The sequence below is a fragment of the Eubalaena glacialis genome, chromosome 9, assembly GCF_028564815.1.
Source record: "Eubalaena glacialis isolate mEubGla1 chromosome 9, mEubGla1.1.hap2.+ XY, whole genome shotgun sequence".
In the NCBI taxonomy this organism is placed as follows: Eukaryota; Metazoa; Chordata; class Mammalia; order Artiodactyla; family Balaenidae; genus Eubalaena; species Eubalaena glacialis.
The window spans coordinates 9,484,110-9,511,379 of NC_083724.1; the positions used below are offsets into that span (position 1 = coordinate 9,484,110).

Sequence of the window (27,270 nt, forward strand, 5' to 3'; positions counted from 1 at the left end):
CCCTCAGCAAATGAAGACTCCCATGAAGGCGGTGACCATGCTGGTTGTATTCACTCCACTATTCCCTGCAACTGGTATGGTTCCTGACACAGAGAAAACACTGGCTAAAGATTTGTTGAACAAAAGAATGAGAAAACTAACAATGACAATTTAAAAATTCAACTCCTTGGAAATTTTTGAACACTCCAATAATTCTTGGGTAAAAGAAGAAATAAAAGCCAAGGTAATGGACTGTTTACAAACCATAAACATATAGAACGTATAGATCACTATATGTTAAACTATGTGATGAGGCCAAAACTGTACTGAGAGGAAAAACGCATGGTTTTTAACTCTTATATGATTAAACAATAAGAATATAAATGAACTTAACATTCAACTCAAGAAACTAGGAAAACTGGGGGGGGGGGGGGTGGGAGTAGGAGAAATTGATTAATAGATAAAATTAGGAATTATGTTTTTAAAAATATATAACTAAACATCAAACCTATAGACATGATAACTAAACCCAAGAACTAAATTTTATAAAAATCACAATAAAACAGGTAAAATCTCTATTAAGTAAGGCAAAATGCAAAAATATACATTAGGATTGAGAAAGGGGCAAAACCACATATGCAAAGTGAACTAAAATTACAAGGTAAAAATAAAATCCCTGAATATTGATTTTAAATAATTTTCATGGTGGCAAGTATCAGCTGCAAGGGATAAATGGGACTCATAAACCACAGGGTCAAATGCCACGAAGATCACAAATCTTGGTCAAACACCTGAAGAAGCAGGTTGCTTTTGGAAATTTCCCTTATCATGCTCTGAGAGCCTGTATGTGGCACGCATGCTTGACTAATGATGAAAAATTCCCTTCTTCTGGTAAATAGTTCAAAACAGGAAGCTGTCTCCATAGAAGAAAAAAAAAAAAGGCCCTCCAAATCTACTTTATGAGGACGTTGGTATCTTGTTCCCTTGCCTTGAGAGAATAACATTTCTTGATACGTGGAAATGTTTTTCAACAAAATAACATTTCTTGATACGTGGAAATGCTTTTCAATGAAGAACCTGTTGCTTCAAATATGTTAAAACTGGCTCAAAATTCTATTTTAATTCCAGTGTCTACTGTTGGTATGGAAAGAATTTTTAGTGCTGCGGATAATCTATGGACCAATGGATTCAACAGACTGAGTATGGAATGAAACTAGGGTGCTTTAAAAAAAGTAATTTTTACCTCTTTAGATACAAATTATTGGTTTCTGAAAAGTAAACTACAGAGTCATATATCTAACGTAAAATATTAGATGCAATGGAGACTGTTATAAGTAACATAAGAGAAAATTATAACTTTGAAATTTACTAAGTGTCCTGGCTAGCTGTCCATATCTGTCTTTGACTAAGGCTATTTTAAACTCTGTACAGATAGATGTTAACCTGTAGGAAATGTAGTAATGCAAATAATTCCAGCCCATCTAAAGGCATATGATGTCTCATGGAATCCCACTGATTATCACCCTGGGAAAACTGACTAATTTTCCCTCCATTTTAAAGATTATGTCAGCATTCTTTACCTGACCATAAAAGTGCAGTAGTCTCAGTTCTCTTGGAATACAGTTGTAATATCTTACTGGTTCTCATACTAATTAATGAGTTAAATAAAATATTTGGCAAGTATTCATTTATACTTGTATGAGTCATGATTTTATCTTTTAAAAAATTATTAAGTTTATATACACATATACACATACATACATTCACATGCATACATACATACACAATGCATAATCTTGTAGGACAATTTTAATCAAGTATTTCCAATAATTTTGCTAATTAAAAAAAAATCTGCTCATGGCAACCCCAGGAGACATTCCCTCAAAGCCCCAAGAGTAGGGCCAGGAGGATGTGATTGGTCCTTGAACGGAAGTTTACCAAGGGCCCATCCTGGGTCCAGAGTTGGTCTGTGTGGGTGAGGAGCCAGGTACCCAATGTACACCCCCATTTGTTCAACCTGGTTGAGCCATGGGAAAGGCTGGCTAAGGCAAGGAAGGGTCAGAAACACTATGAGAGTGCTCTGGAAGGAGAGAACAAACTCCATTATGGGAAGGAGGAACCAGGAAGAGGTGGTCATGGAAACGAGTCTTGAAGGATTTCAACCAGCAGAAATGGGGCTGGAGAGGCTCCAGAAGCCAAAGAATGCACGAGCAGTGGCCTGGAGGTAGGAACACACAGGGATGCTTAAGGGAGCAGCAGTTTGGCAGAAATGCAGGCAAGTGTTGCCTTGTACAAGACTGGAAGGTGAGAGAGAGATGGAAACTCCCCATTTGGCAAAGTTTTTTTTTAATAGATGTTTATTGGAGTATACTTGCTTCACAATACTGTGTTAGTTTCTGTTGCACAACAAAGCAAATCAGCCATATGCATACACATGTCCCCATATCCCCTCCCTCTTGAGCCTCCCTCCCATCCTCCCTATCCCACCCCTCTAGGGCATCGCAAAGCACCCAGCTGATCTCCCTGTGCTATGCTGCTGCTTCCCACCAGCCAACTATTTTACATTCGGTAGTGTATATATGTCGATGCTACTCTCACTTCGCCCCAGCTTCTCCCTCCCATCCCATGTCCTCAAGTCCATTTTCTACGTCTACCTCTTTATTCCTGCCCTGCAACTAGGTTCATCAGTATCTTTTTTTTTTTTTTTTTTTAGATTCCATATATATGTGTTCGCCTACGGTATTTGTTTTTCTCTTTCTGACTTACTTCACTCTGTATGACAGACTCTAGGTCCATCCACCTCACTACAGATAACTCAATTTCGTTTCTTTTTATGGCTGAGTAATATTCCATTGTATATATGTGTCACATCTTCTTTATCCATTTATCTGTCGATGGACATTTAGGTTGGTTCCATGTCCTGGCTATTGTAAATAGTGCTGCAATGAACATTGTGGTGCATGTCTCTTTTTGAATTATGGTTTTCTCAGGGTATGTGCCCAGTAGTGGGATTGCTGCATCATACGGTAGTTCTATTTTTAGTTTTTTAAGGAGCCTCCATACTGTTTTCCATAGTGGTTGTATCAATTTACATTCCCACCAACAGTGCAGGAGGGTTCCCTTTCACCACACCCTTTCCAGCATTTATTGTTTCTAGATTTTTTGATAATGGCCATTCTGACTGGCATGAGGTGATACCTCATTGTAGTTTTGATTTGCATTTCTCTAATAATTAGTGATGTTGAGCATCTTTTCATGTGCCTCTTGGCCATCTGTATGTCTTCCTTGGTGAAATGTCTATTTAGGTCTTCCGCCCATTTTTTAACTGGATTGTTTGTTTTTTTTTGACATTGAGCTCCATGAGCTGTTTGTATATTTTGGAGATTAATCCTTTGTCTGTTGTTTCATTGGCAAATATTTTCTCCCATTCTGAGGGTTGTCTTTTTGTCTTGTTTATGGTTTCCCTTGCTGTGAAAAGCTTTTAAGTTTAATTAAGTCCCATTTGTTTATTTTTGTTTTTATTTCTGTTACTCTAGGAGATGGCTCAAAAAAGATCTTGCTGTGGTCTATATCAAAGAGTGTTTTTTCCTATGCTTTCCTCTAAGAGTTTTATAGTGCCTGGTGTTACATTTAAGTCTTTAATCCATTTGGAGTTTATTTTTGTGTATGGTGTTAGGTAGTGTTCTAATTTCATTCTTTTATACGTAGCTGTCCAGTTTCCCCAGCACCACTTATTGAAGAGGCTGTCTTTTCTCCATTGTTTGTCCTTGCCTCCTTTGTCATAAATTAGGTGCCCATATGTGTGTGGGTTTATCTCTGGGCATTCTACCTTGTACCATTGATCTATATTTCTGTTTTTGTTCCAGTACCATACTGTCTTGATTACTGTAGCTTTGTGGTACAGTTTGAAGTCAGGGAGCCTGATTCCTCCAGCTCCGTTTTTCTTTCTCAGGATTGCTTTGGCTATTCGGGATCTTTTGTGTTTCCATACGAATTGTAAAATTTTTTGTTCTAATTCTGTGAAGAATGCCATTGGTAGTTTGATAGGGATTGCATTGAATCTGTAGATTGCTTTGGGTAGTATAGTCATTTTCACAATATTGATTCTTCCAATCCAAGAACATGGTATATTTCTCCATCTGTTTATGTCATCTTTAATTTCTTTCATCAGTGTCTTATAGTTTTCTGAGTACAAGGCTTTCACCTCCTTAGGCAGGTTTATTCCTAGGTATTTTATTCTTTTTGTTGCAGTGGTAAATGGGAGTGTTTCCTTAATTTCTCTTTCTGATTTTTCGCTGTTGGTGTATAGGAATACCAGAGATTTCTGTGCATTAATTTTGCATCCTGCAACCTTACCAAATTCATTGATTAGTTCTAGTAGTTTTCTGGTGGCATCTTTAGGATTTTCTATGTATAGTATCATGTCAACAGCAAACAGTGACAGTTTTACTTCTTCTTTTCCAATTTGTATTCCTTTTATTTCTTTTTCTTCTCTGATTGCTGTGGCTAGGACTTCCAAAACTATGTTGAATAAGAGTGGCGAGAGTGGACATCCTTGTCTTGTTCCTGATCTTAGTGGAAATGCTTTCAGTTTTTCACCATTGAGTACGATGCTTGCTGTGGGTTTGTCATATATGGCCTTTATTATGTTGAGGTAGGTTCCCTCTATGCCTATTTTCTGGAGAGTTTTTATCATAAATTGGTGTTGAATTTTGTCAAAAGCTTTTTCTGCATCTATCGAGATGATCATATGGTTTTTATTCCTTAATTTATTAATGTGGTGTATCACACTGATTGATTTGTGTATGAAGAATCCTTGCATCCCTGGGATAAATCCCACTTAATCATGGTGTATGATCCTTTTAATGTGCTGTTGGATCCTGTTTGCTAGTATGTTGTTCAGGATCTTTGCATCTATGTTTTTCAGGGATATTGGTTTATAATTTTCTTTTTTTGTGATATCTTTTTCTGGTTTGGGTATCAGGGAGATGATGGCTTTGTAGAATGAGTTTGGGAGTGTTCCTTCCTCTGCAATTTTTTGGAAGAGTTTGAGAAGGATGGGTGCTAGCTCTTCTCTAAATGTTTGATAGAATTCGCCTGTGAAGCCATCTGGTCCTGGACTTTTGTTTGCTGCAAGAGTTTTAATTATGGTTTCAATTTCATTACTTGTGATTGATAGGTCTGTTTATATTTTCTAATTCTTCCCGGTTCAGTCTTGGAAAATTGTACCTGTCCAAGAATTTGTCCATTTCTTCGTGGTTGTCCATTCTACTGGCATATAGTTGTTTGTAGTAGTCTCTTATAATCCTTCGTATTTCTGCAGTGTCAGTTGTGATTTCTCCTTTTTCATTCCTAATTTTATTGATTCGCGTCTTCCCCCTTTTTTTCTTGATGAGTCTGGCTAAGGGTTTATCAATTTGGTTTATCTTCTCAAAGAACCAGCTTTTAGTTTTATTGATCTTTGCTATTGTTTTCTTCGTTTCTATTTCATTTATTTCTGCTCTAATCTTTATGATTTCTTTCCTTCTACTGACTTTGGGTTTTCTTTGTTCTTCTTTCTCTAGTTGTTTTAAGTGTAGGTTTAGATTGTTTATTTGAGATTTTTCTTGTTTCCTGAGGTGAGATTGTATTGCTATAAACTTCCCTCTTAGAACTGCTCTTGCTGCATCCCATAGGTTTTAGGTCATCCTGTTTTCATTGTCATTTGTTTCTATGTACTTTTATATTTCTTCTTTGATTTCTTCAGTGATCTCTTGGTTATTTAGTAGTGCACTGTTTAGCCTCCATGTGTTTGTGTTTTTTACGGTTTTTTTCCTGTAATTGATTTCCAGTCTCACAGCGTTGTGGTCAGAAAAGATGCTTGATACGATTTCAATTTTCTTAAATTTTCCAAGGCTTGATTTGTGACCCAAGATGTGATCTATCCTGGAGAACGTTCCATTTGCCCTTGAGAAGAAAGTGTATTCTGCCACTTTCGGGTCGAATGTTCTATAAATATCAATTAGATCTATCTGGTCTATTGTGTCATTTAAAGCTTGTGTTTCCTTATTTATTTTCTGTTTGGATGATCTGTCCATTGGTGTAAGTGGGGTGTTAAAGTCCCCTACTATTATTGTGTTATTGCTGATTTCTCCTTTCATGGTTGTTCGCATTTGCCTTATGTATTGACTCCTATGCTGGGTGTATAAACATTTATAATTGTTATACCTTCTTCTTGGATTGATCCTTTGATCATTATGTAGTGTCCCTCCTTATCTCTTTTAACAGTCTTTATTTTAAAGTCTATTTTATCTGATACAAGTATTGCTACTCCAGCTTTCTTTTGATTTCCATTTGCATAGAATATCTTTTTCCATCCCTTCACTTTCAGTCTGTATGTGTCCCTAGGTCTGAAGTGTGTCTCTTGTAGACAGCATATATACGGGTCTTGTTTTTGTATCCATTCAGCCAGTCTGTGTCTTTTGGTTGGGGCATTTAATCCATTTATATTCAAGGTTATTATCGATATGTATGTTCCTATTACCATTTTCTTAATTGTTTTGGGTTTGTTTTTGTGGGTCTTTTCCTTCTCTTGTGTTTCCCATCTAGAGAAGTTCCTTTAGCATTTGTTGTAAAGCTGGTTTGGTGGTGCTGAAGTCTCTTAGCTTTTGCTTGTCTGAAAAGCTTTTGACTTCTCCATCGAATCTGAATGAGATCCTTGCTGGGTAATCTTGGTTGTAGGTTCTTCTCTTTCATCACTTTAAGTACATCCTGCCACTCCCTTCTGGCCTGCAGAGTTTCTGCTGAAAAATCAGCTGATAACCTTATGGGGATTCCTTTGTATGTTATTTTTTGTTTTTCCCTTGCTCCTTTTAATATTTTTTCTTTGAATTTAATTTTTGTTAGTTTGATTAATATGTGTCTTGGTGTGTTTTTCCTAGGGTTTATCCTGTATGGGACTCTCTGTGCTTCCTGGACTTGGGTGACTATTTCCTTTCCCATGTTAGGGAAGTTTTCTACTATAATCTCTTCAAATATTTTCTCAGACCCTTTCTTTTTTCTCAGACCCCTATAATTCAAATGTTGGTGCGTTTAGTGTTGTCCCAGTGGTCTCTGAGATTGTCTTCAATTCTTTTCATTCTTTTTTCTTTATTCTGCTCCTCAGCAGTTATTTCCACCATTTTGTCTTCCAGCTCACTTATTCGTTCTTCTGCCTCAGTTATTCTGTTATTGATTCCTTCTAGTGTATTTTTCATTTCAGTTATTGTGTTGTTCATCTCTGTTTGTTTGTTCTTTAGTTCTTCTAGATCTCTGTTAAACATTTCTTGTATTTTCTCAATCCGTGCCTCCATTCTATTTCCGAGATTCTGGATCATCTTTACTATCATTACTCTGAATTCTTTTTCAGGTAGATTGCCTGTTTCCTCTTCATTTATTTGGTCTTGTAGGTTTTTACCTTGCTCCTTCATCTGTGACATGTTTGTTTGCCATCTCTTTTTTTTTTTTTTTTTTTTAATGAGTGGGATTGTGTTCTTGTCTTACTGGTTGTTTGGCCTGAGGCTTCTAACACTGGGGTTTGTAGGCTATTGGGTAGAGCTGGGTCTTGGTGCTGAGATGAGGAACTCTGTGAAACCTCACTCCTATGAATATTCCCTGGGGTCTGAGGTTCTCTGTTAGTCCAGTGGTTCGGACTCGGAGCTCCCACCGCAGGAGCTTTGGCCTGGCCCTGGGTTTGTGAATCAAGATCCCGCAAGCCACCTGGGGTGGCAAAAAACACAGCAATAACAAAGTAAAAAATAAAATTACACTAGGAAACTAACATATGTTAGGAAAAATAGAAAAATAAAAATATAGATGAATCAACAACCAGAAGGTACATCAGTACCACAATAGTAAAAAAGAGGAGGAGAGAAAAGAGAAAAAAAAAAAGAGTGGGGGAGGCCTTGGCTGTGGAGGGTGGGCCTAAGCAAGGGTGAGGTTTGGGTGGTAGGCGGGGGCAATGCTCAGGACCCACAGGGCTGGAAGAGGCCCTGGGGACTGTGGGGTGGGGCTTAGCCTCAAGGAACAGAAGGGGCCCAGGCGTGCGCCCCACCCCTAGTCTCAGAGGGTAGGGGACCTCACCTGGGAGCCCAGCAGGCTTCCTGAGCTCGAGTGGGTGGGGCAAATGCCCTCCATTCCTCTCCCGGAGGGCGCCTCCCACCTGCCTCTCCTGATCTCCCTAGCCTCAGGGGCACCAATCCTGTCTGGCCTCCACTTCTCCTCCCCCCTCAGTCCCCCTACATCCTACCGGTTCACTTTGGGGTTCCTCCCATCTCCTTGAGTGTCAGAGTCCCCCATCAGCGGCTGGCAGGTGCCCTAGTTGTGGGGAGACGCTAACTCCGCGTCTTCCCACACAGCCACCTTGACCTGGCAAAGTATGTTTTTGACTTGGCCATTCTGCATACTGTGGACATGTGATGACCAATTTGACTGCTTATTCTACTTTTCCGGATATTTCAACTCAACTTGCCAACAGGGTGCCAATCACAAGCAGCTAAGCATGAACAGTGAATACTAATCAAAGGGGAAAGAATGAGTTGATTGTGGCTGTATTTGAACAGGAAATTCCTCTGGCCAACTCTTGCGTCTCTTCCGCACGTGACTTGGGGTTCTGGGTTGCTCTGTTGCTGGTGGCAGCAGATGCTCCACTGGCCACAGCTGAAAGGTTTATGGTTTGTTTTTTAGGGTCAGGAAGTAGGTGTGAAGTAGGTTTGATACCTTTTGATATTTGCTGCCACTGCCAAAATGCCTCTACTATGTCCTTTGTACTCTGCACGAATCTCCCTACCCAAGGGCTTTCGCCAAGTGCCACATTCCCAAATGCAAGTTTTCCTCAAAAACACCCATTGAGACAAACCAAAAACCCTCTCTCTCATCCAAGCTCGGTATCTTCCCTAACTCTAAGGGATCGCTGAAATCCAGGGTTAAAAATCCAAATGACAGTTTAAAATAGACTGACAAAGTATTCATTATTATAAAACTAGAGGTAGTGTAATGAATGTTAAAATGATGGATTAAAAAGAGCAGCAGCAAAATGGTTATATCAAGCATCAAAAAGAATAAAACACCTGGGAATAATTCTACCTAAGGAGGCAAAAAACCTGTACTCTGAAAACTGTAAGACGCTGATGAAAGAAACTGAAGACAATACAAACAGATGGAAAGATATACCGCGTTCTTGGATTGGAAGAATCAATATTGTTAAAATGACCATACAACCCAAGGCAATCTACAGATTCAATGCAATCCCTATCAAATTGCCAATGGCATTTTTCACAGAATTAGAGCAAAAAATTTTTTTTAATTTGTATGGAAACAACAAAAGACTCCAAATAGGCAAAACAATCTTGAGAAAGAAGAACAAAGCTGGAGGAATCACACTCCCTGACTGCAGACTATACTACAAAGCTACAGTAATCAAAAGAGTATGGTACTGTCACAAAACAGACATATAGAACAGGATAGAAAGCCCAGAAATAAACCCACACACTTATGGGCAATTAATTAATCTATGACAAAGGAGGCAAGAATATACAATAGAGAAAAGACAGTCTCTTCAATAAGTGGTACTGGGGAAACTGGACAGCTACATGTAAAAGAATGAAATTAGAACATTCTCTAACACCATATACAAAAATAAACTCAAAATGGATTAAAGACCTAAATATAAGACCAGATACTATAAAACTCCTAGAGGAAAACAGAGGCAGAACACTCTTTGACATAAATCACCACAATATTTTTTTAGATCCGTCTCCTAGAGTAATGGAAATAAAAACAAAAATAAACAAATGGGACCAAATTAAACTTAAAGTTTTTGCACAGCAAAGGAAACCATAAACAAAATAAAAAGGACTGGGAGAAAATATTTGCAAACAATGTGACTGACAAGGGATTAATTTCCAAAATATACAAACAGCTCATACAGCTTAATATCAAAAAAACAAACAACCCAATCAAAAAATGGGCAGAAGACCTAAATAGACATTTCTCCAAAGAAGACATACAGATGGCCAACAGGCACATGAAAAGATACTCAATATCGCTAATTATTAGAGAAATGTAAACCAAAACTACAATGAGGTATCACCTCACACCAGTCAGAATGGCCATCATTAAAAAGTCTACAAATAATAAATGCTGGAGAGGGTGTGGAGAAAAGGGAAACCTCCTACACTGTTGGTGGGAATGTAAATTGGTGCAGCCACTTTGGAGAACAGTGTGGAGCCTCCTTAAAAAACTAAAAATAGAGTTGCCATATGATCCAGCAATCCTACTCCTGGGCATACACCAGGACAAAACTCTAATTTGAAAAGATACATGCACCCCCTCTGTTCATAGCAGCACTATTTACAATTGCCAAGACAGGGAAGCAACCTAAGTGTCCATCGACAGATGAATGGACAAAGACGATGTGGTACATATATACAATGGAATACTACTCAGCCATAAAAAGAATGAAATAATGCCAGTTGCAGCAACATGGATGGACTAGAGATTATCACACTAAGTAAGTCAGACAAAGACAAATATCATACGATACCACTTATACGTGGAATCTAAAAAATGACACAAATGAACTTATTTACAAAACAGAAACAGATTCACTGACGTGGAAAACATGCTCATGGTTACCAAAGGGGATAGGGCGGTGGGGTGGGGGGGAAGAAAAAAAGAAAAAAAGTCTCATAGTGCAATTTCATGTTAACTTGTTTACTAATTATACAATAAAATTGCTGGAAGGACTTCCCTGGTGGCACAGTGGTTAAGAATCCGCCTGCCAATGCAGGGGACACAGGTTCAGGCCCTGGTCCGGGAAGATCCCACATGCCGCGGAGCAACTAAGCCTGTACGCAACAACTACTGAGCCTGCGTGTCACAACTACTGAAGCCCGTGAGCCTAGAGCCCGTGCTCCACAACAAGAAAAGCCACTGCAGTGAGAAGCCCGTGCACCGCAATGAAGAGTAGACCCCACTTGCCGCAACTAGAGAAAGCCCATGCACAGCAACGAAGACCCAACGCAACCAAAAATAAATAAATAAATTAATTAATTTTAAATAAATAAATAAATAAATTTTTAAAAAATAAATAAAATTGCTGGAATAATTTTTTTAAAAAGAAAAAAAAAAAACCGTTACATCAGAGCGTCCTGTTCTGGAGGAGTGGTGAGTACAGACACACCCCCAGCCCAGCAAAGGGTGGGGGAGTGCTAAAAATTGTCCTTAATCAGGGAAGTGAAAACACCAGAGCTATGTCGTAGGGCGATCACTCCATGGGTGGTGTGAGGAAGGCAGTAAGACCAGAAGCAAGGAAACCAGCTAGAAGATGATGATGTTATCAGGTCATAAATCAGAGGGCCTGGCTTACAGCGATGGCAGCCTCTGCCAGCCCATTTGAAAATAGTCAAGAAAAGTTGAAAATAATAATAATAATAACAACAACAACAGCGGCAGCAGCCAATACTTATCTAGCCCTTACTATGTGCCAGGCATAGTTCTAAACATTTTTTCATATATTTACTCATTTAATCCTTACCATAAGAGGCAGGTCCAAGGCCAAGCCCAGGAGTCCACACTCTTAATCTGCAAGGGACACTGCCCCTCATTTCTTGGCCTGTGGTCCCCATACCAATTCAGGTCGTGTGTACTGAGACCCAACAGCTACCTGAGGTACAGGCTGGGGTGACAGTTTCTCACAGGGACTTATTCCCTTGGGGCTCCCCCAAGCTGAACAGAGATTTTCTGACGAGGGACACTTGCTGGCTCTCTGATTCCTGTGAGTAGCTGAATTCCAGCCCTCCAAGTGCAGGCATTAGAACCCCAGCCCCTCGCCAGCTGCAAAGGTCTCCACACAGCGCCTTCTCTGAACTCTGCTCGCTGTGCTGACTCTGAGAGCATTCTTTATTTCTAGCACATGGTGACTTCCCTTTCTTGGCTTCTGGTTCAGCTTTGCTTCTTGATTTTTAATATGGTTTATCTGTGTTTGTGTGTTTGAAGCAGGCAGTTGGGAGGGAGGGGCTTTCCCCCTCATCACCCCGTCTACCATATTGCCTCAAAGTCCAAAATAAGTCTGCTCAGAGAGTCTCCTGGAACTCACGATCACTTCCTGGAAGCAAACTTTGATTTCAGACACGCCAAGGGTGAGCTGTCAAAGGAACACAGGAGCAGAGGGCTCCGCGGAGCAGGCACAGGAACGTGGGCCTGGGGCTCCAGAGACAGCTGGGGCGAGAGCAAGGAGGCAGCCACCACCGGGGCACAGAGGACATGGATGAAGCTCTCCAAGCTGGGGAGAGCCCCACGGGACAGGATTCGGATTGGGGAAGGCGAGAGCTGGGTCAGAGCCTCGCAGCACACTTACAGCCAGTGGGTAAGAGGGACAAAAGCAGTCAGGGAGGAGCCAGCTGTCAGAACGGCGGGAAGGGAATAAGCCAAGCAAAGAGAGAGTTTTCAAGAAGCGGGTGACAAAAGTTGTGGCAAAGTCAAGGAAGACGAGGGTGTAAACATCCGCAGAACTCATAATTCTGAGAAGCAGTGCAGGCAGGGCTGCCAAGGAATGACTGGGGGATGAGTAATCGGAGGCTGCAAATGTCAGTTTCCTCTCCCTTCCCTCCCCCACCTCGCCTTCCACCTGACACAGGCAGCCCATGCCCGTCACCACTTTCTCAACGACATCAGAGGGGCCACTGGGGCCCACATCAGACACAGGGGAGGAGAGGCACTTCCCGCATGAAAGACTAAAATCCAAAATACATGAACGCCACACATCTGCCTTCCTGGGATATTTGCTCAATGACCCTGTGCCCCCAGATGCCTGAAGTGAGAGCCCTGCTCCCAGGAGGGTTCCCCTTCCAGGCCACCACCCTGCAGATCAGGCCGCCTGACCCACCGGCTGTGATTTCCTCCCTGCCAAGTTCTTCAGTTTTCCCTTTGCTGCTGCAGATGAGTCAAACTCTCTGGATGAATTCAGTAGGAAAGAGCAAATCATGATAGGAACGTGCACAGAGCAAGCAGAGTGTGTGTGTGTGCGTGTGCGTATATGTGTACACATGATGAATAGCATAGAACTGTAATTAATGAGCGAATCACCCATACTTCAGGAATTCCATACCCCCAGGTCACTCCTGTATAAGTCAGGCTCGTCTTGGGACCACCCTGATCAGAGAAAAGTTTTCACCCTCTTGCCAGCTGCTCAGGCCCCAAACCTCGGGATCGTCCTCCAGTCCCTTCCTTTCTTCATCTCCGACATCCTATCCGGCATAAATCCTGCCACCTCTGTCTTCAGAATGCCTCCCCTTTCAGCCTCCTCTCCATGTCCACTGCCACCTCCCCGATGCTAGCCAGCATCACCTCACTCCTAGATTCTGCCCTAACCCTCTAACCCGGCCTCATTTCCACTCTGGCCCCCCTGCAATCCCAATTTGCTATTCAAATAGTAGCAACACTAATTAAAAAAACAAAAATCAAAAGCAACTCTAAAGCAGATCATGTCTGTCTCCTGTTTAAAACCCTTCACTGCCCTCAGAAGAAAACCCAACTCCTCTCTGGGCTGAGCCCTTCCCAGACGGCCCCGCCGCCCGCCCACAGCACCCTCACAATCTCCCCCAGGCCTGCTGCGCTCCAGCCACACTGGCCTTGGAGTTTCTTCCACCGTGGCCTCTGCACTGGCTGTGCCCTCGTCTTGGCGCGGCCGGCTCCCTCTTGTCACTCAGGTCTCAGACAGGCCTTCCCTGCACACCCAGTCAGTCCCTATCGCATCCTCCTCTTTTGGTCTCCGGCATCACTTTTATTCCTATCTGACAGCCCTTGGTTCATGACTTCATGCATTCAACAAACATTTATTGACCACTTCTTGCACCAGCCAGACTAGGCACATGTTTATTCTCCCACAAAAATGTGTCTGTCTCCCCTGGATAACATAAAAGCCCATGAAGACAGGGGCCATGACCATAGCCTCGGGGCCTGCCATGGAGCAGGCGAGGAGGTAGGTGTTCAAAAAGTATCTGATTTGCAGAATGAATAAGAGCCACACAGTATGCGTGCTCAGGAAATCAGAACTGGCCGACAGGACTTCTTGCTTAGGTCTCATGGTTTTGAGGCAGCCAATATTCCAAAGCAGGCCCAGTGTTGGGATAAATCAGACCCTATCTGTGTTTTTCCAGGCCAGCAGAAGGTGACTCCCTCCCTGTTTGTGCATCTAGCCAGCATTTATTATGGGCCTACTATGTGCGAGGTCAGCCTCTGTCCTGTCCCAGCTCACCCAGCCGCTGGTACTCAGCAGCCAGCCACGGACAGGCCGACAGGCTGCCCTGCCTACCAGCTAATGACCAACTGGCCCTCACTGAAGGCCATCCATAGTGAAACCAAGTGGCAGGTCTCTTCCCACACCTGTGACCCCCTTCCATCCAGGTTTCCCAGATATCCAGGGTTTCAATGCAACCCCAGAGACTGCACTCAGGGAGCTGGTCATACACTGTCCCCAGGGGCCTGTGTGCCAGCCTCACTTCTCCAGCCCCACTTCCCAAGCAGTGTGTGTGCCTGCTTTTCCCTGCCCTGTGCCCAGCCTGATTCCAACATCAGGTTCCATCATAGACAAGTCATCCAGCAAATGGCCAAGAACATGGACTATGTGTCCATCAAGGCAAAGCTACATCACATCGGCTCTGGCACTCATCAGCTCCGTGATCTGAGACAGGCCACTACAACTCCTGGAACCTCAGTTTCCTTCTCTGCAAAACGAAGACTATTAAAGTACTGACCTTTGGGGCTGCTACGGCTGGTGTGCCTGCTCCCCCCTGCTCTGCAGGGCCATGAGATTTCACCAGTCCCAGATCAAGGGACAAGTTGGGGGAGGGGAAGCGGCAATTTTTTGGCAGCGTTTCAGTGGCTAATCTCATTACTGGGAAAAGAAGTAGCAAAAGAAGGACACAATTCAGCACAACAAACATATACAATTCAAACGACCAGTGTAAACTCAGTCGTTTGGGATATGGAGAAAAAATCAGACTGCACCAAGGATATGGGATATGGAGAAAAAATCAGACTGCACCAAGAAGGAAGGTGATCAAAGAGGGAGGCAGACCTGTAAACAAAACTGCAGAGTAGATGCCCTGTGTTCTCTGTCACAATAGGTGTAGAGAGAGTGTCAGGAATATAGTGGCATCGTCGATTCTACTGGGCTGGGGGGATTTGGATGAAGGAGAAAGATGGCGAATTTGGCCCCCACCATTTCCCAAGTGCTCTGCACCAACCACTGTGCTTGGACTAACAGGACAGGTGGGCGAAAGGGGAGAGTCTGGTCTGAAACAGGCTGAATGGTGGGTTTACCCAGAACAAACAGCTCCCCACACACGACCTCGGAGACGTCATGCTGAATCCACACGGTGCGTATCACCTCCTCTCTCCCTGACACAGCCTTTGGCAGTTGCCATTCTTATCTCCTAGGATGCTGCATCTCCCCACCTTTTGCCTTGCTAAGTGGCCTTCTGTAACCAAGGAAATAGTCCCGGCTCTCAGCCCTTAGGAGGCAATGGGAGATTTCTCAGAAAAAGAACACTTGTTGTTGCCCGGGGTCCCCCGTCCTTTGGTGACGCATAACCGCAGCTTCCTGTCCTCTCCGTGGCTCCCGCCAGCTAGATGCCAAAGTCAGCGGCCAATCCCAGGGGACCCGAGGAGCAGCGGAAGCCATGGACTAACCAAGGAGTAAGTGGCCAAAAGGCAGCCTTCAAGGCCTGGCTGCAGCTCTCTGGCTCTCTGGCTGTGTGTCCCCTCCCTGGGGCCCTCCTCTGACTTCCCCTCCCCAGATCAAGGGACAAGCAGGGAGAGGGAAAACAGTTCTTTTCTGGCAACATTTCTGTGGCTAAGCTCATTACCAGAAATTAATGGCAAAAGAAGGGTGCACTTCAGAGGCCAGCAGCCAGGCCAGCAGCAGCCACAGCCAGAACAGAGGCTCAACGGCCTGGGGCAGCACCCAGAGTCTGCTGATCTCACCTTTAAAGTTCCTGTTGGAGCAACTGTGTATAGAGGAGACAAAACAATAAACAGGCCCGCTTTCTTGCTTTGACTGACAAGGCATCACGGGAACCGTCCTTATTGAGCTCCATGGGGTATGGTGGGTAAGCGCGGGGACTCCGGAGCCAGACTGCTCCGGTTTGATTCCCGCTCTGCCTCTTAGCTGGGGAACCCTGCATAAGTCATCCCACCTCTCTGTGCCTCCTCTTGACGGTGGGTAGCTGTCAAGAGGAAATGAGGGGACTTCCCGGGTGGCGCAGTGGTTCAGACTCTGCGCTCCCAATGCAGGGGGCCCGGATGTGATCCCTGCTCAGGGAACTAGATCCCACATGCATGCTGCAACTAAGAGTTCACGTGCCACAACTAAGGAGCTGGCGAGCTGCAACTAAGGAGCCCGCCCCCGCGACTAAGACCTGGCACAACCAAATAAATAAGTAAATGAATAAATAAATTTATTTTTTTTAAAAAAAGAGGAAATGAGTTAATATAGGGAAAGCTTTTAGAACAGCGCCTGGCAAATCTGTAAGGAAGAACAGCTGACCCACGTGGCCTGGAAGGGAGTTAGGTGAGGAAGCTCATGCTTTCAAACGGGTCCTGGGTGGATATTTCATTCCAGGCTCTCTGAGGAGCTGTGGGAGATTTATCTTCATTGCAGCAAAGACCCATCAATGGCAGTGATGATCCGGCCACCCTGGCACAGGACTCTGCCGAGCCACATGGAGCAGTCCTGGATGTTGTTCTGGCCCAATGCTGCCCCACCATCCTGGGCAAGGCACAGCATCCTGAGGAGAACGCTGGCCAAAGCTCCATGGATGGGCCCTGCCCATCCCTGAGTGGGTGGCATCTCTGTGCAGGCCCCTCATGCTGACTCCCTGCTGCCCTCACTGACTGTGCCACTTATGGGGTCACCGAGAGTCCCTGTGTTACTGACAGTAAGGTCTGTGTACCGTGAGATTCATCATTCCTTCTTCTGGGCCCACACAGAGCTCCCAGCAGTCCAAGAAACAATAGCAGCATCTAAATGATGGAAAGTTCATTTGAAAAACAATCTCCAAGCAACTTTTGAAAAAAGCCTCATGGCTCAGATGGACTCAGGGAATCACAGGGCTGGCAGCAACCACAGAGACCAGTGGCTTCCAAACTTGCTTTGACCTCCAAAGCCACTGCTCAACTGAAGTTCACCCAGAAGCTCAGGACATAAAACTGATGCAAACAGAGCTGCTCTGGCAGAAACTGTGCTCTGGAGATCTGCCTGGTGCCCTCCGTCCTCTCCCCCAGCCCCTGCTGGCCCCAAGTCAGCTCCAAAGAACCCCTGGGCTCCACAAAGCACTAATGGAGAACCACAGATTCAGGCCAACCTCCCTAAGTAGATACGAGGAGACGAGTCCCATAGAATCACTCTGCACAGACGGTGCCTGAATGCAGACCCAGTCTTTTGACTCCAGGCTAAAACCTCTCACTCCACTTTGCTATGGCTTGGTCTATGGAAAATTGCAATTTAAAGAAACAAGGCTCACTTCTGACAACCTACAACACAATCCCTAAGTATTTCAAAGGCCCCTGAACTAGCCAAGTCTGAAACAGAGCCCAGCCCCGCAGACTGGCAGAAAGAAGTTCGGAAGTGAGTTAGTTGCAGAAGCACAGCTGACAACTCCATACAGTTTCCTTCAGTTCTGTGGGACATAAACAGGTCTTGAAAGGCTTGGGCTGTGTGGCTGTGAGAGACCCCAGACCAGGCGGGCCAGGAGGTGAATGCTAATGAGCGATGGAAATAGCAATGACTTCCCCCATCAGGCGCGGTGCCAAGCTAAGGAGGATAAAGAGGTTTGAGATATTTTTAAAGTATTTTTACAGCAGAAAAACTTTCCTACAGACTCAATTATATAACTATCAGACTCCACCTCTGAGCTGAAATTATCCATGGCCTTTAGGAAAAAAAAATTATTTTTCCCTACATGAGGGTCACAGGTTCCTCCAAAGAAACTCGTAGCTGTACAGCCAGCAGCCCAGCGCAACTGCAAACCAGCAGCCCAGAAGGCTTCCCAGGGGCAGTTTGGAGCGGAGGGCAGATGTCATGCCACTGACCCCGCCATCATACATGATTTTGTCAGGTCCAGAAGGGTCCCCAGCCACGCCGGCTTCCTCACAGCTTCCCTGTCCCAAAACGGGGCTGAGGTCACTGAAGGAGAGAGAGTGGCCAGGGGACACTTCATTAACCCACAGTCATCCTCCGTCGTTGGCAAAGGGCAGACCGAGAAAGCCTTCTGGGGCTTAAGGAATGGAGAACTTCACCAAAGAAAGGACAGCCCAAACCAAAGGAACAGACTTAGGAAGATTAACTTACAGCCCAGGTTTTTGTCAGCCTGAAGATGGGTGCACTTTGTAATGCTGACACCACAGACATGAGAGAATGAAGGTTGTTGAGTTCTAGAAGTTTCTGAAAAAAAAGATATGGAATAGATTATTTTGCTGCTATAAACAACAGAACAAAAACATGCTCAAGCGTTACCAAATATTGTCATATTTGTGAAATTCACTTACACTTAAAAATATCTCATGTAGAAAATACAGTTCTAGGAAGTTCACAGAAACCATATGCTCTTTTTCTTTCAGATTGTCAAAAGGTGAGTCTGCATCTAAAACATTTGCAAAATTTCGTAAGCTGACTCGTCTGGCTGCTGGACAGAAACATGGCTCGGGATGAGGTTTGATAATGTCCTTTCTGTTCTTTTTTTAGATGAATCTGAACTGTCCCAGCAGGCCTTTGTAAACGGAAACCTCCGCTGTGCTAACAACATCAACATGGGTCTACTGCGATTACCTTCACACCCGGAAGCGGGAGGCTGAGGAAAGATGTTATCAATCTGCACGATCCCCTCAGCTGGGAGCACGGAGCTCCAGCTTCCCAGCCACTTGACCATGCTTCTCTGAACCAGACCCCAAATTAGTGAGAACATTTGGATTTAATTCCATCTCAGACAAGTTCCTTACCACGGAGGGCAACAGAAGGAGACACAGGTGAGGGTGAGCACAGAAAAATGTAACTGCTCTGCTCTTGGTTTTATGCTGAGGGAAACCTGCCAACAGGACCCGGGTCCCACTTCTCACTCTCAGGAGTCAGTGAAAGTTGTGTAGCCGGCAGGCTCCACGGAACCAAGAGGCCTGGTTCCAACCCCGGTTCCCACTACTGGTGTGTCCTGTGGCAAGTTACCTAAGCCTTCTAAGCCTCGACATCTTCATATTTAAAATGAGGAAGGTAACCACAGCACCTCTGCTGCGTGGGACGGTGCACGTAAACTGCTAGACCAGTGCCTGGCACCCGGGAGAGCGGGCAGTGCGGCGTGGGCTGCTTGTTCTTTGTCAGGAAGACTTGTCCCCAACCCCACCCCACCTGCGTGTTCCCACAGCAGCCTGTGCATTTCCTTAGCCCACTGGACTGTATTTGCTTGCACTTGCCCCTCTGTCACCCTGGACCGTGTATTCCCTGAGAGCCGGGATGAAGCGGTATCTACCATCATATCCCTAGGACCTAGTACAGCACAGAGCAGGGCTTAGTAAAATGAACAAATCCACGAAAAGCCCTTATGCCTAGTCCTCACGGCTCTGTTCCTACCTGGAGATTTCTCCCTTACCACACAAGCTAATACTGCATTTCATACATCTTGTAATATTCCCTAATCGTTTGCTGTGTGTAATAATAGATTCTCTGAGTGAGCTGAATTTCATCCTTTGTATCTGAATGGCTATGCCTGTCACAGAATTTCTTTTAGAGGTGAAGGTTCTCTGGGAGATTATCTAATCCACCCCTTTCCCATTTTATAGATGGGAAACCAAGGCCCAGAGAAAGGAGGAGGCTCGAACGAGAACATACCCAGGGCACAGCGCCAGCATGACGATCCACCATCAGAAGGTGGCAGAGCTTAAGGAGGAATAGTTTTGGATCCCTTGGGTGGGGCTGGAAACTTCCAAACTGAAAGCACCAGGTGGGCTGGAACTTCCTCCCACTTTCTCTCGTGGTCCAGCACGAACTCACCGAGAGCAACAAGTATCATTAAGCCCAGCAACAGTTCCAGGCACTTCAGAATGCACAGGACGTAAAAGTGTCCACGCCCCTAACATACTTAGAGCTGGATGAACACAACCTTGCCGTGAGGGGCAGCAGAGCAGCTCCCCTGAAGGCAGAGAGACACGCTCCGACTGACCGTGGAGCCTGGGCGTGGACACCCACCTCTCTAAGCCTCCCCTTCCTCCTCCGGAAATGGGATAATAATAATGTGAGCGTCAAATGCAATCATTTCTGTAAAGCAGCAGCTATGGCGCCTGGCCAGAGAGGGGCCGCAGTGAAGGTGAGCTGGCCTAGGACCTGGGTGGGAAGACAACGCGCGCACACAAAGCGGGCAGTGAACAGACAGGGCGGTGCTCCGCTGAGTCAGGCGAGCCCCGTGGTCGGGAGCAGTGGACTGGGGGGAGCTGGCAGGGTTGTGTAAGAGGTGAGAGTGGTCCAGGAAGGCCCGTGGGATCACAGCCTGGGCTGGCAGAGACGAGGGAAGAGGAGGGGAAAGTGGGGAAAAGACGTGAGCCTGGTGCCCAAGAACCAGCAAGGACCAACCCTACCAGGGCAGGCCCAGGGGGTGGGGTCGGGGCAGCAGGGCCCGGGCCTCAAGCGCAAGATGGGGTGGGGTGAGCTCTGCTGACCGCGAACAAACTGTGCAGGACGTGATGGTGTCACAGCCTCCGATGCTAACTAAAAGCCATCAACCCCCAGCACTGGCTAAATCTGAATAGGAGGATGAATGGATCCCAGAGGTAGCCGCTGGGGCCTCGTGGAGAGTCTGTGAAAGGCCAGCTATAAAGAATGGTTGGCTGCCAAAACCACAGGGCGGAGGGCACCTGCCTGTGCGAGCACAGGGGCTGGGAGGCCGAGCAAGCAGCTAGGCTGGTCCCACAGCTGCCTCTGCCTGGGGAAGCTGGGTCAGAGCCCCATGTCTGAGCCCTGCCCGGCTCGTCCAGAGCAAATCAGCTCCCAAAGTACCAAGGAAACACCTTTTTGCGACAAAAAAGAAAGGAAAGGAAGGGGAAAAGTAATAATAAAACAGCTTACCTTGGCTATTTTCACAAAATGGCTCAGGATTTCTGCCCTTATTTTTAAAGTCTGTGCTGTTAGAATTTCTCGTACAACCCAAAAACTGACCTGTAGAGTCAAACACAGACACACACACACACCCCCCAGAAAAGCTGTTAAATGCCGGACCAACCAAGTTACCCCGCCCACTACTTCTATGGGATTTCTAAGAGGTTGGGAGACTGAGAGGACAAACCCTACGGTTGCAGGAGGTTGAGGGTTCCTTTATGACACCCAACCCTACAAGTGGGTCCCATGCCGTCAGCACCAGCTCTCCAACACGCATAGTGGTGCTGCGAGAAATAAGTACTCCCATCATTAGCCAGGGGACTTATTGGGCCTCCATCGACATATGGGTCTCCCTGAAGGTGCTTCAGGAAATTTTGAGATGTATCAGACAGGATTCCTGCTCAGAAGGATCCCAGTTATGGGGAGACGGATGGCTGGATGGACGGATGGACAAATGGCCAGACAAAGGGATATGCATGCTGGCAATACCACCTATGAGATCCATATCCACAGCCAGACCCAAGGCAAGAAGGACTCACCTATATTCGCACAATTATAACAAATTTCATTTTCTAGGAGAGGTTTGCCCAATAATTTAAGTGATACAAAAACATCTCTCAAAGTTCTGTAAAGCAATGCAGGTAAAAGGGCATGTTTTTCTGGAGACAGCATATGCCAAAAGGATATACTGGTACTTTTGGTTCAGAATATCATTCACACTTGACCATCCTCGAGCCCCTGAGTCCTTTGGTGGGAACAAGAAAGTCATCCACCAGTGTCTAGTTGACTCACACGATGCCTCAGTGAAACAAGAGGAGCTTCATGCTAAGAAACACTGGGCAGTGGTTTGCTTTCCTGTTTATGTTTCATGACTATAACAACAGCTCTATGTGAAACACGGATGCCCAAGAGTGCAATGACAGCACCGCAAAGAAAGGAGGAGAGATGGGCAGAGAAGGGGGGAGACGTGGAATGAAAAGGAAGGCTAAGCATCTAAAACCTCTAAATTTTACAGACTAAAATAGTTAAGGATAGTCCAGAGTTATCAAAGCATGTTTACTGCTGCAACCAAATGTCTTCCCTTTACTGAAATACTGTCACTTTTCAATGAGAAAACAAGAAAACATTAAATCACCAAGAATCAAAATTTGGCTTCTTATATTAAGCAGGAATATTATAGAAAAGTTTTCTCTGTGTAATTATCTGTGGTTGCCTCCAGGACATGCCTGGGTTTCCATAGAATCATTTTTTCCAAGGAATTGCCTAAAATTAAGTTCAGACTCAAATGTTACTAGCCAGTTATGGAAGAAAGATTTTCCATATAACAAGATTTTTTCTAGGTGATATGCCCATAAACCTTATATTTTAATACATGCACACTTTTATGCCACATAAATCTCAAGTGTGACAGTTTATATGTATAATTTAGTAGATTCTTATGTGTCAAAAAAAATCACACCTATTTAAAGCAAAATTACGGAATGTGGCAGAGTTGACTCAGGTGGTGTTCAGAGGCAACTCTGGATCAGTTCACTCCAGCAGACCTTCACGAAGCCCTTACTGTGTGCTCCAGGCACTGCGAGTCCAGACCTGTCAGTCCAGAAATCACTGTATTAAAAGGCAGCTGGTGATCATGGCCATCAAAGAAGTTCAAACCAAGTGAACTGGAGTATGGGGGAGGTAATGAGAAAAGAAGGCCTCCTAGAGGAGGTGGGCCCTGAAAGATGGGTAGACCCTCAACAGGTGAGGAGACCAGGGAGAGCTGAGCGGGCGGACAGGACTGGTGTTGCAGGCGCCCCGTGGGGTGGGGGCGGGAGGGAGACTGAACTTAGAAGGGAAGGGGGTCTGGAGAAACAAGGGGACACTATGCTGCGCAGGGAGAGTTCCAGAGGCTTCTGAGCACAGGAGTGACAGGCCAGACCCTTTTGCAGGAGCAGGGACACCCATCAAGAAGCTGAGGCGATGGTCTAAGTGAGAGACGGGAGGCCTGAGCGAGGGCAGTGTTGAAGGAGATGGAGGGAAGGGGCAGAGGAGAGAGACATTACAAAGGGAGAATCAGCATGGTTTTAAACTGTTTTAATTCTGTTTTTTAACTACAAAATTTAAGAGAAGCTTAATGCAGAAAACAAAGGGACAGAGATAAGCACAAGAGACAGAAGTCATTTGCAAGCCCGTTCTCACATACAGACCCCCGTGATAAACACTGTGGTATGTGTCCTTCTTGGAACATATGTTTGTCATGTCTCAGAATATATATTTGTCTAGTCAGAGAACATGTTTCTCTTTTTCAATTAAATTGGTGTATATTAATCATACTATCACAAGAATTTTTATAAATATATAAGAATATCAACATATTTTTTAGCAGCTGCCAAGCATTTCATCTTAGGGATGTCTCATCATTAAGGAACCTCCTACTGTTGGGTAGCTTATTTCGAATTATTTTGTTGTGATAGACAATGCTGTGGTGAACATATTTATATATATATCTTTATACATTTTTAATTAAGGTCTGAGGATAAATTCCTGGAAGGTGGAGTGAATAAAAGTATGTGTACCTTTTTTCAAAAGTATATATTTAAAAACTTGGCCTCCAAAAGCTTTATTTGTTGATCCATAAAAATTGGAGCAGGCTAATACCAGTTATTACAGCTCTTTTTTTCTTTACTAACCTAGTGGACAGACTAATGTCTCACTGTTTCTATTTTGCATTTCTTTCATGACTCCTCAGTTAACATTTTTTTGCACGTTTTTTCAGTTTTTTGTTGCAAATATTTATAGGCCATTTGTATTATTTGCCTGTGAATTACGTGTTCAGGTCCCTCATCCACCTTTCTGTTGGGACACCTGTCCTCTGACTCTTGATTAGTAAAAGGTTTTTATATTAAAGAGAATACATTACCCCTTTGTGAGTCATACAGTGTGCCAAGAGTGTGGAGAAACTGATACTCATACACTGTTTGCGGGGGTATAAATTCACAGGACCATTTTGAAGAACCACTTGAATATATCTTTCAAGCTGTTAAAAGTTATATTCTCCCTGGAATATTTATCTTATAAAAATACAGAAATGTAGAGTGATATACATACAAGGGTTCACTGAAGCACTGTTTATAAAGTAAAAGAATATGCCCATCAATAGGGAACTGGTTGCATAAATAATACTATCACCTCAAACTTTGGAAGGAAGTCGCTATGGAAGGAAGGAGGCAGTTGTCCTCCACCTTCTTGAGGGCAAAATATCTACATAGATTATTTGGAATTCTTCTGCATAGGAGGTTTGTCTAGTCTCCCCCATTTATTTATTCCATCATTTGTTTACATCAGAATGGACTCATGGATATTTATTTTATACTTTGGGGTTTTGATCCAATACTATGTTATTTATTTCCTTACTCAAATTGTTCCAGCTTTGGCCACTGAGAGCTGGCTTCGACATGCCCCCAGCATTGTTTGGTTGGTTTGTTTGAGCACTTCCTTACTTTCTGGAACTACAAGATGCTACAGCCTCATCCTGTACACTTCTTGTCCCAGTCCGAAACCAGCCATTTCTCCAAGGAGCCTTGGTTCCTTTTTTTAAAAATATTTTATTTATTTATTTACTTATTTATTTTGGCTGCGCTGGCTGGGTCTTAGTTGCAGCATGCAGGATCTTCGTTGCAGCATGCGGACTTCTTAGTTGTGGCATGCATGCGGGATCTAGTTCCCCGACCAGGCATCCAACCAGGGATCGAATCCGGGCCCCCTGCATTGGGAGCACAGAGTCTTACCCACTGGACCAGCAGGGAAGTGCCCCCTGGTTCCTTTTATTAGATAATGGTATTAGAAACCAAGACCTGGGAGCTACGTGTGCTTGTGCTACTTAGGTATCACTGTTTCTAGGTCCTCTCAGATGCAGAGCAAGGAAATGTGTGTGTGTGTGTACCCTAACTCTTGTATATATACATACCTATAAATATTTCTTGTAAATATGTAACCATCTGTATCTATATTAAGCTAAATATGACTTCCCACTAATGTCTCCACCTCCAATCCATTACCATATGGATCATTCTAGCCTCCTCTTGCTAGTCTACAACTTCCCACTCCAACAGGTGGGAGAAACCTGGTTCCCACCATTTGCCACCCATTTCCTTAATTGTTCAATTCCAGTGTTCATGCGTAATGGCTCCAGAATTGTTACCCATCCGCCCTTGGGAAACAACTTGATCAGAGTACAGTGCTTATATACAGTTCCTTTTGTCTTTAGTCTTTCAGGCTCCCTCATTTCCAAAGTTACTTAGGCCAGCACCTTTTCCCCTCACCCTTCTCAGGGAGGTTGTTTCATACATTTATAATCCAGTTAGGTTCGCTTGTTATGTTCTACATTCCATCCTAGGACCCCTTAATCTCCACAATGATTAAAATTTGCATATTTAGCACTAAGAGGTTTACTCTTAGTGCTGTAAAGTTCTATGGGTTTTCACAAATGCACAGTGGCATGTATCCAACATTATAGTATCATACGGAATAGTTTCACCACCCTGAAAAATCCCCCGTTCTTCACCTACTCAAAGCTCTCCCCTTCTCACACCTCTGGCAGCCACTCATCTGTTTACCATCTCTATAATTTTACCTTTCCAGAATTTTTTTCAGCATTTTCCAGAACGTCAAAAAAAAAGTGGGGGAGGTAATCACACTTATGTTGCCTTTTCAGACTGGCTTCTTTCACTTAGCAATATGTATTTAAGATTCATCCATGTCTTTATATGGCTTGATGACGTCTTTTTTTTTTTTTGGATGAATACTATTCCATTGTATGAATTTACCAGTTTGCCTATCCTTTCACCTATTGAAGGACATCCTAGTTACTTTCAGTATTTGACTATTATAAATAAAGCTGCTATAAATATTTGTGTGCTATTTGTGTATCTGTGTGTGTGTGTGAATATGTGTACGTGTGTAGATGTAAGATTTCAAATAAACTGGATAAATATTGAGGAGTTCAATTGCTGGACTGTACCATTTTTCATTCCCACCAGCAACAAATTAGAGTTTGTGTTGCTCCAATTACTTGCCAACAATTGGTATTGTCAGGTCTGGTGAGGTTTTTTGTTTGTTTGTTTTGGGGTTTTTTTTGTTTGTTTGTTTTTTAGCCATTCTAATAGGTGCGTAGTGTTTGCATTTCCCTGATGGCAAATAATGTTGAGCATCTTTTCACGTTTATTTGCCCTTGGTTACATCTTTTTGGTAAAGTACTTATTCAGATATTTGGCTTTTTTTTTTTTTTTTTTGGCTGCATTGTGTCTTTGTTGCTGTGCGCGGGTTTTCTCTAGTTGCGGCGAGTGGGGCTACTCTTCATTGCAGTGCGCGGGCTTCTCATTGGGGTGGCTTCTCTTGTTGCGGAGCACGGGCTCTAGGCACATGGGCTTCAGTAGTTGCAGCCTGTCGGCTCAGTAGTTGCGGCGTTCGGGCTCAGTAGTTGTGGCTCGCGGACTCTAGAGCGCAGGCTCAGTAGTTGTGGCGCATGGGCTTAGTTGCTCCGCAGCATGTGGGATCTTCCTGGACCAGGGATCGAACCCGTGTCCCCTGCATTGGCAGGTGGATTCTTAACCACTGCACCACCAGGGAAGTCCCTGGCCTGTTTTTTAATTGGGTTGTTTTCTTTTTTTTTTTTTTTTTTTTAAGATTTTTTTATTTTTTTGATGTGGACCATTTTTAAGGTCTTTATTGAATTCGTTACAATATTGCTTCTGTTTTATGTTTTGTTTTTTTTTTGGCCACGAGGCATGTGGGATCTTAGCTCCCAGACCAGGGATCAAATCTGTACCCCCTGCATTGGAAGGTGAAGTCATAACCACTGGACCGCCAGGGAAGTCCCTAATTGGGTTGTTTTCTTATTGTTAAGTATTAAGAATATACTTTGGATTCAAGTCTTTTATTAGATATGTGTTTTGCAAATATTTTTCCCAGTCTGTGCTTTGTCTTTTAATTCTCTTAAAAATGTCTTTTGCAGAACAGAAGATTTTAATTTTAATGAAGTCCAACTTACCAATTTTTTCTTTCATGGATTGTGCTTTGGTGTTATATCTAATAACTCATCACCAAAGGTCATGTAGGTTTTCTTCTATGTTTTCCTTTAAAAGTTTTATAGT

General features: G+C 44.0%; 1 protein-coding gene across 18 annotated transcripts in view; it reads right to left on the reverse strand.

The window, feature by feature from the left end:
- RALGPS1 (Ral GEF with PH domain and SH3 binding motif 1) overlaps positions 1–27,270 on the reverse strand; it is a 282,278-nt gene that overhangs the window by 149,879 nt on the left and 105,129 nt on the right. For 17 of the 18 annotated variants that reach the window (XM_061199913.1, XM_061199909.1, XM_061199908.1 and 14 more), the window contains 2 exons: positions 21,107–21,196; positions 18,350–18,442 (listed from right to left, as the gene is read on the reverse strand). In XM_061199913.1, coding sequence (XP_061055896.1) covers positions 18,350–18,442; positions 21,107–21,196 — 183 coding nt within the window. The remainder of the gene's footprint in view (positions 1–18,349; positions 18,443–21,106; positions 21,197–27,270) is intronic. The other variant, XM_061199912.1, reaches the window with a different exon arrangement.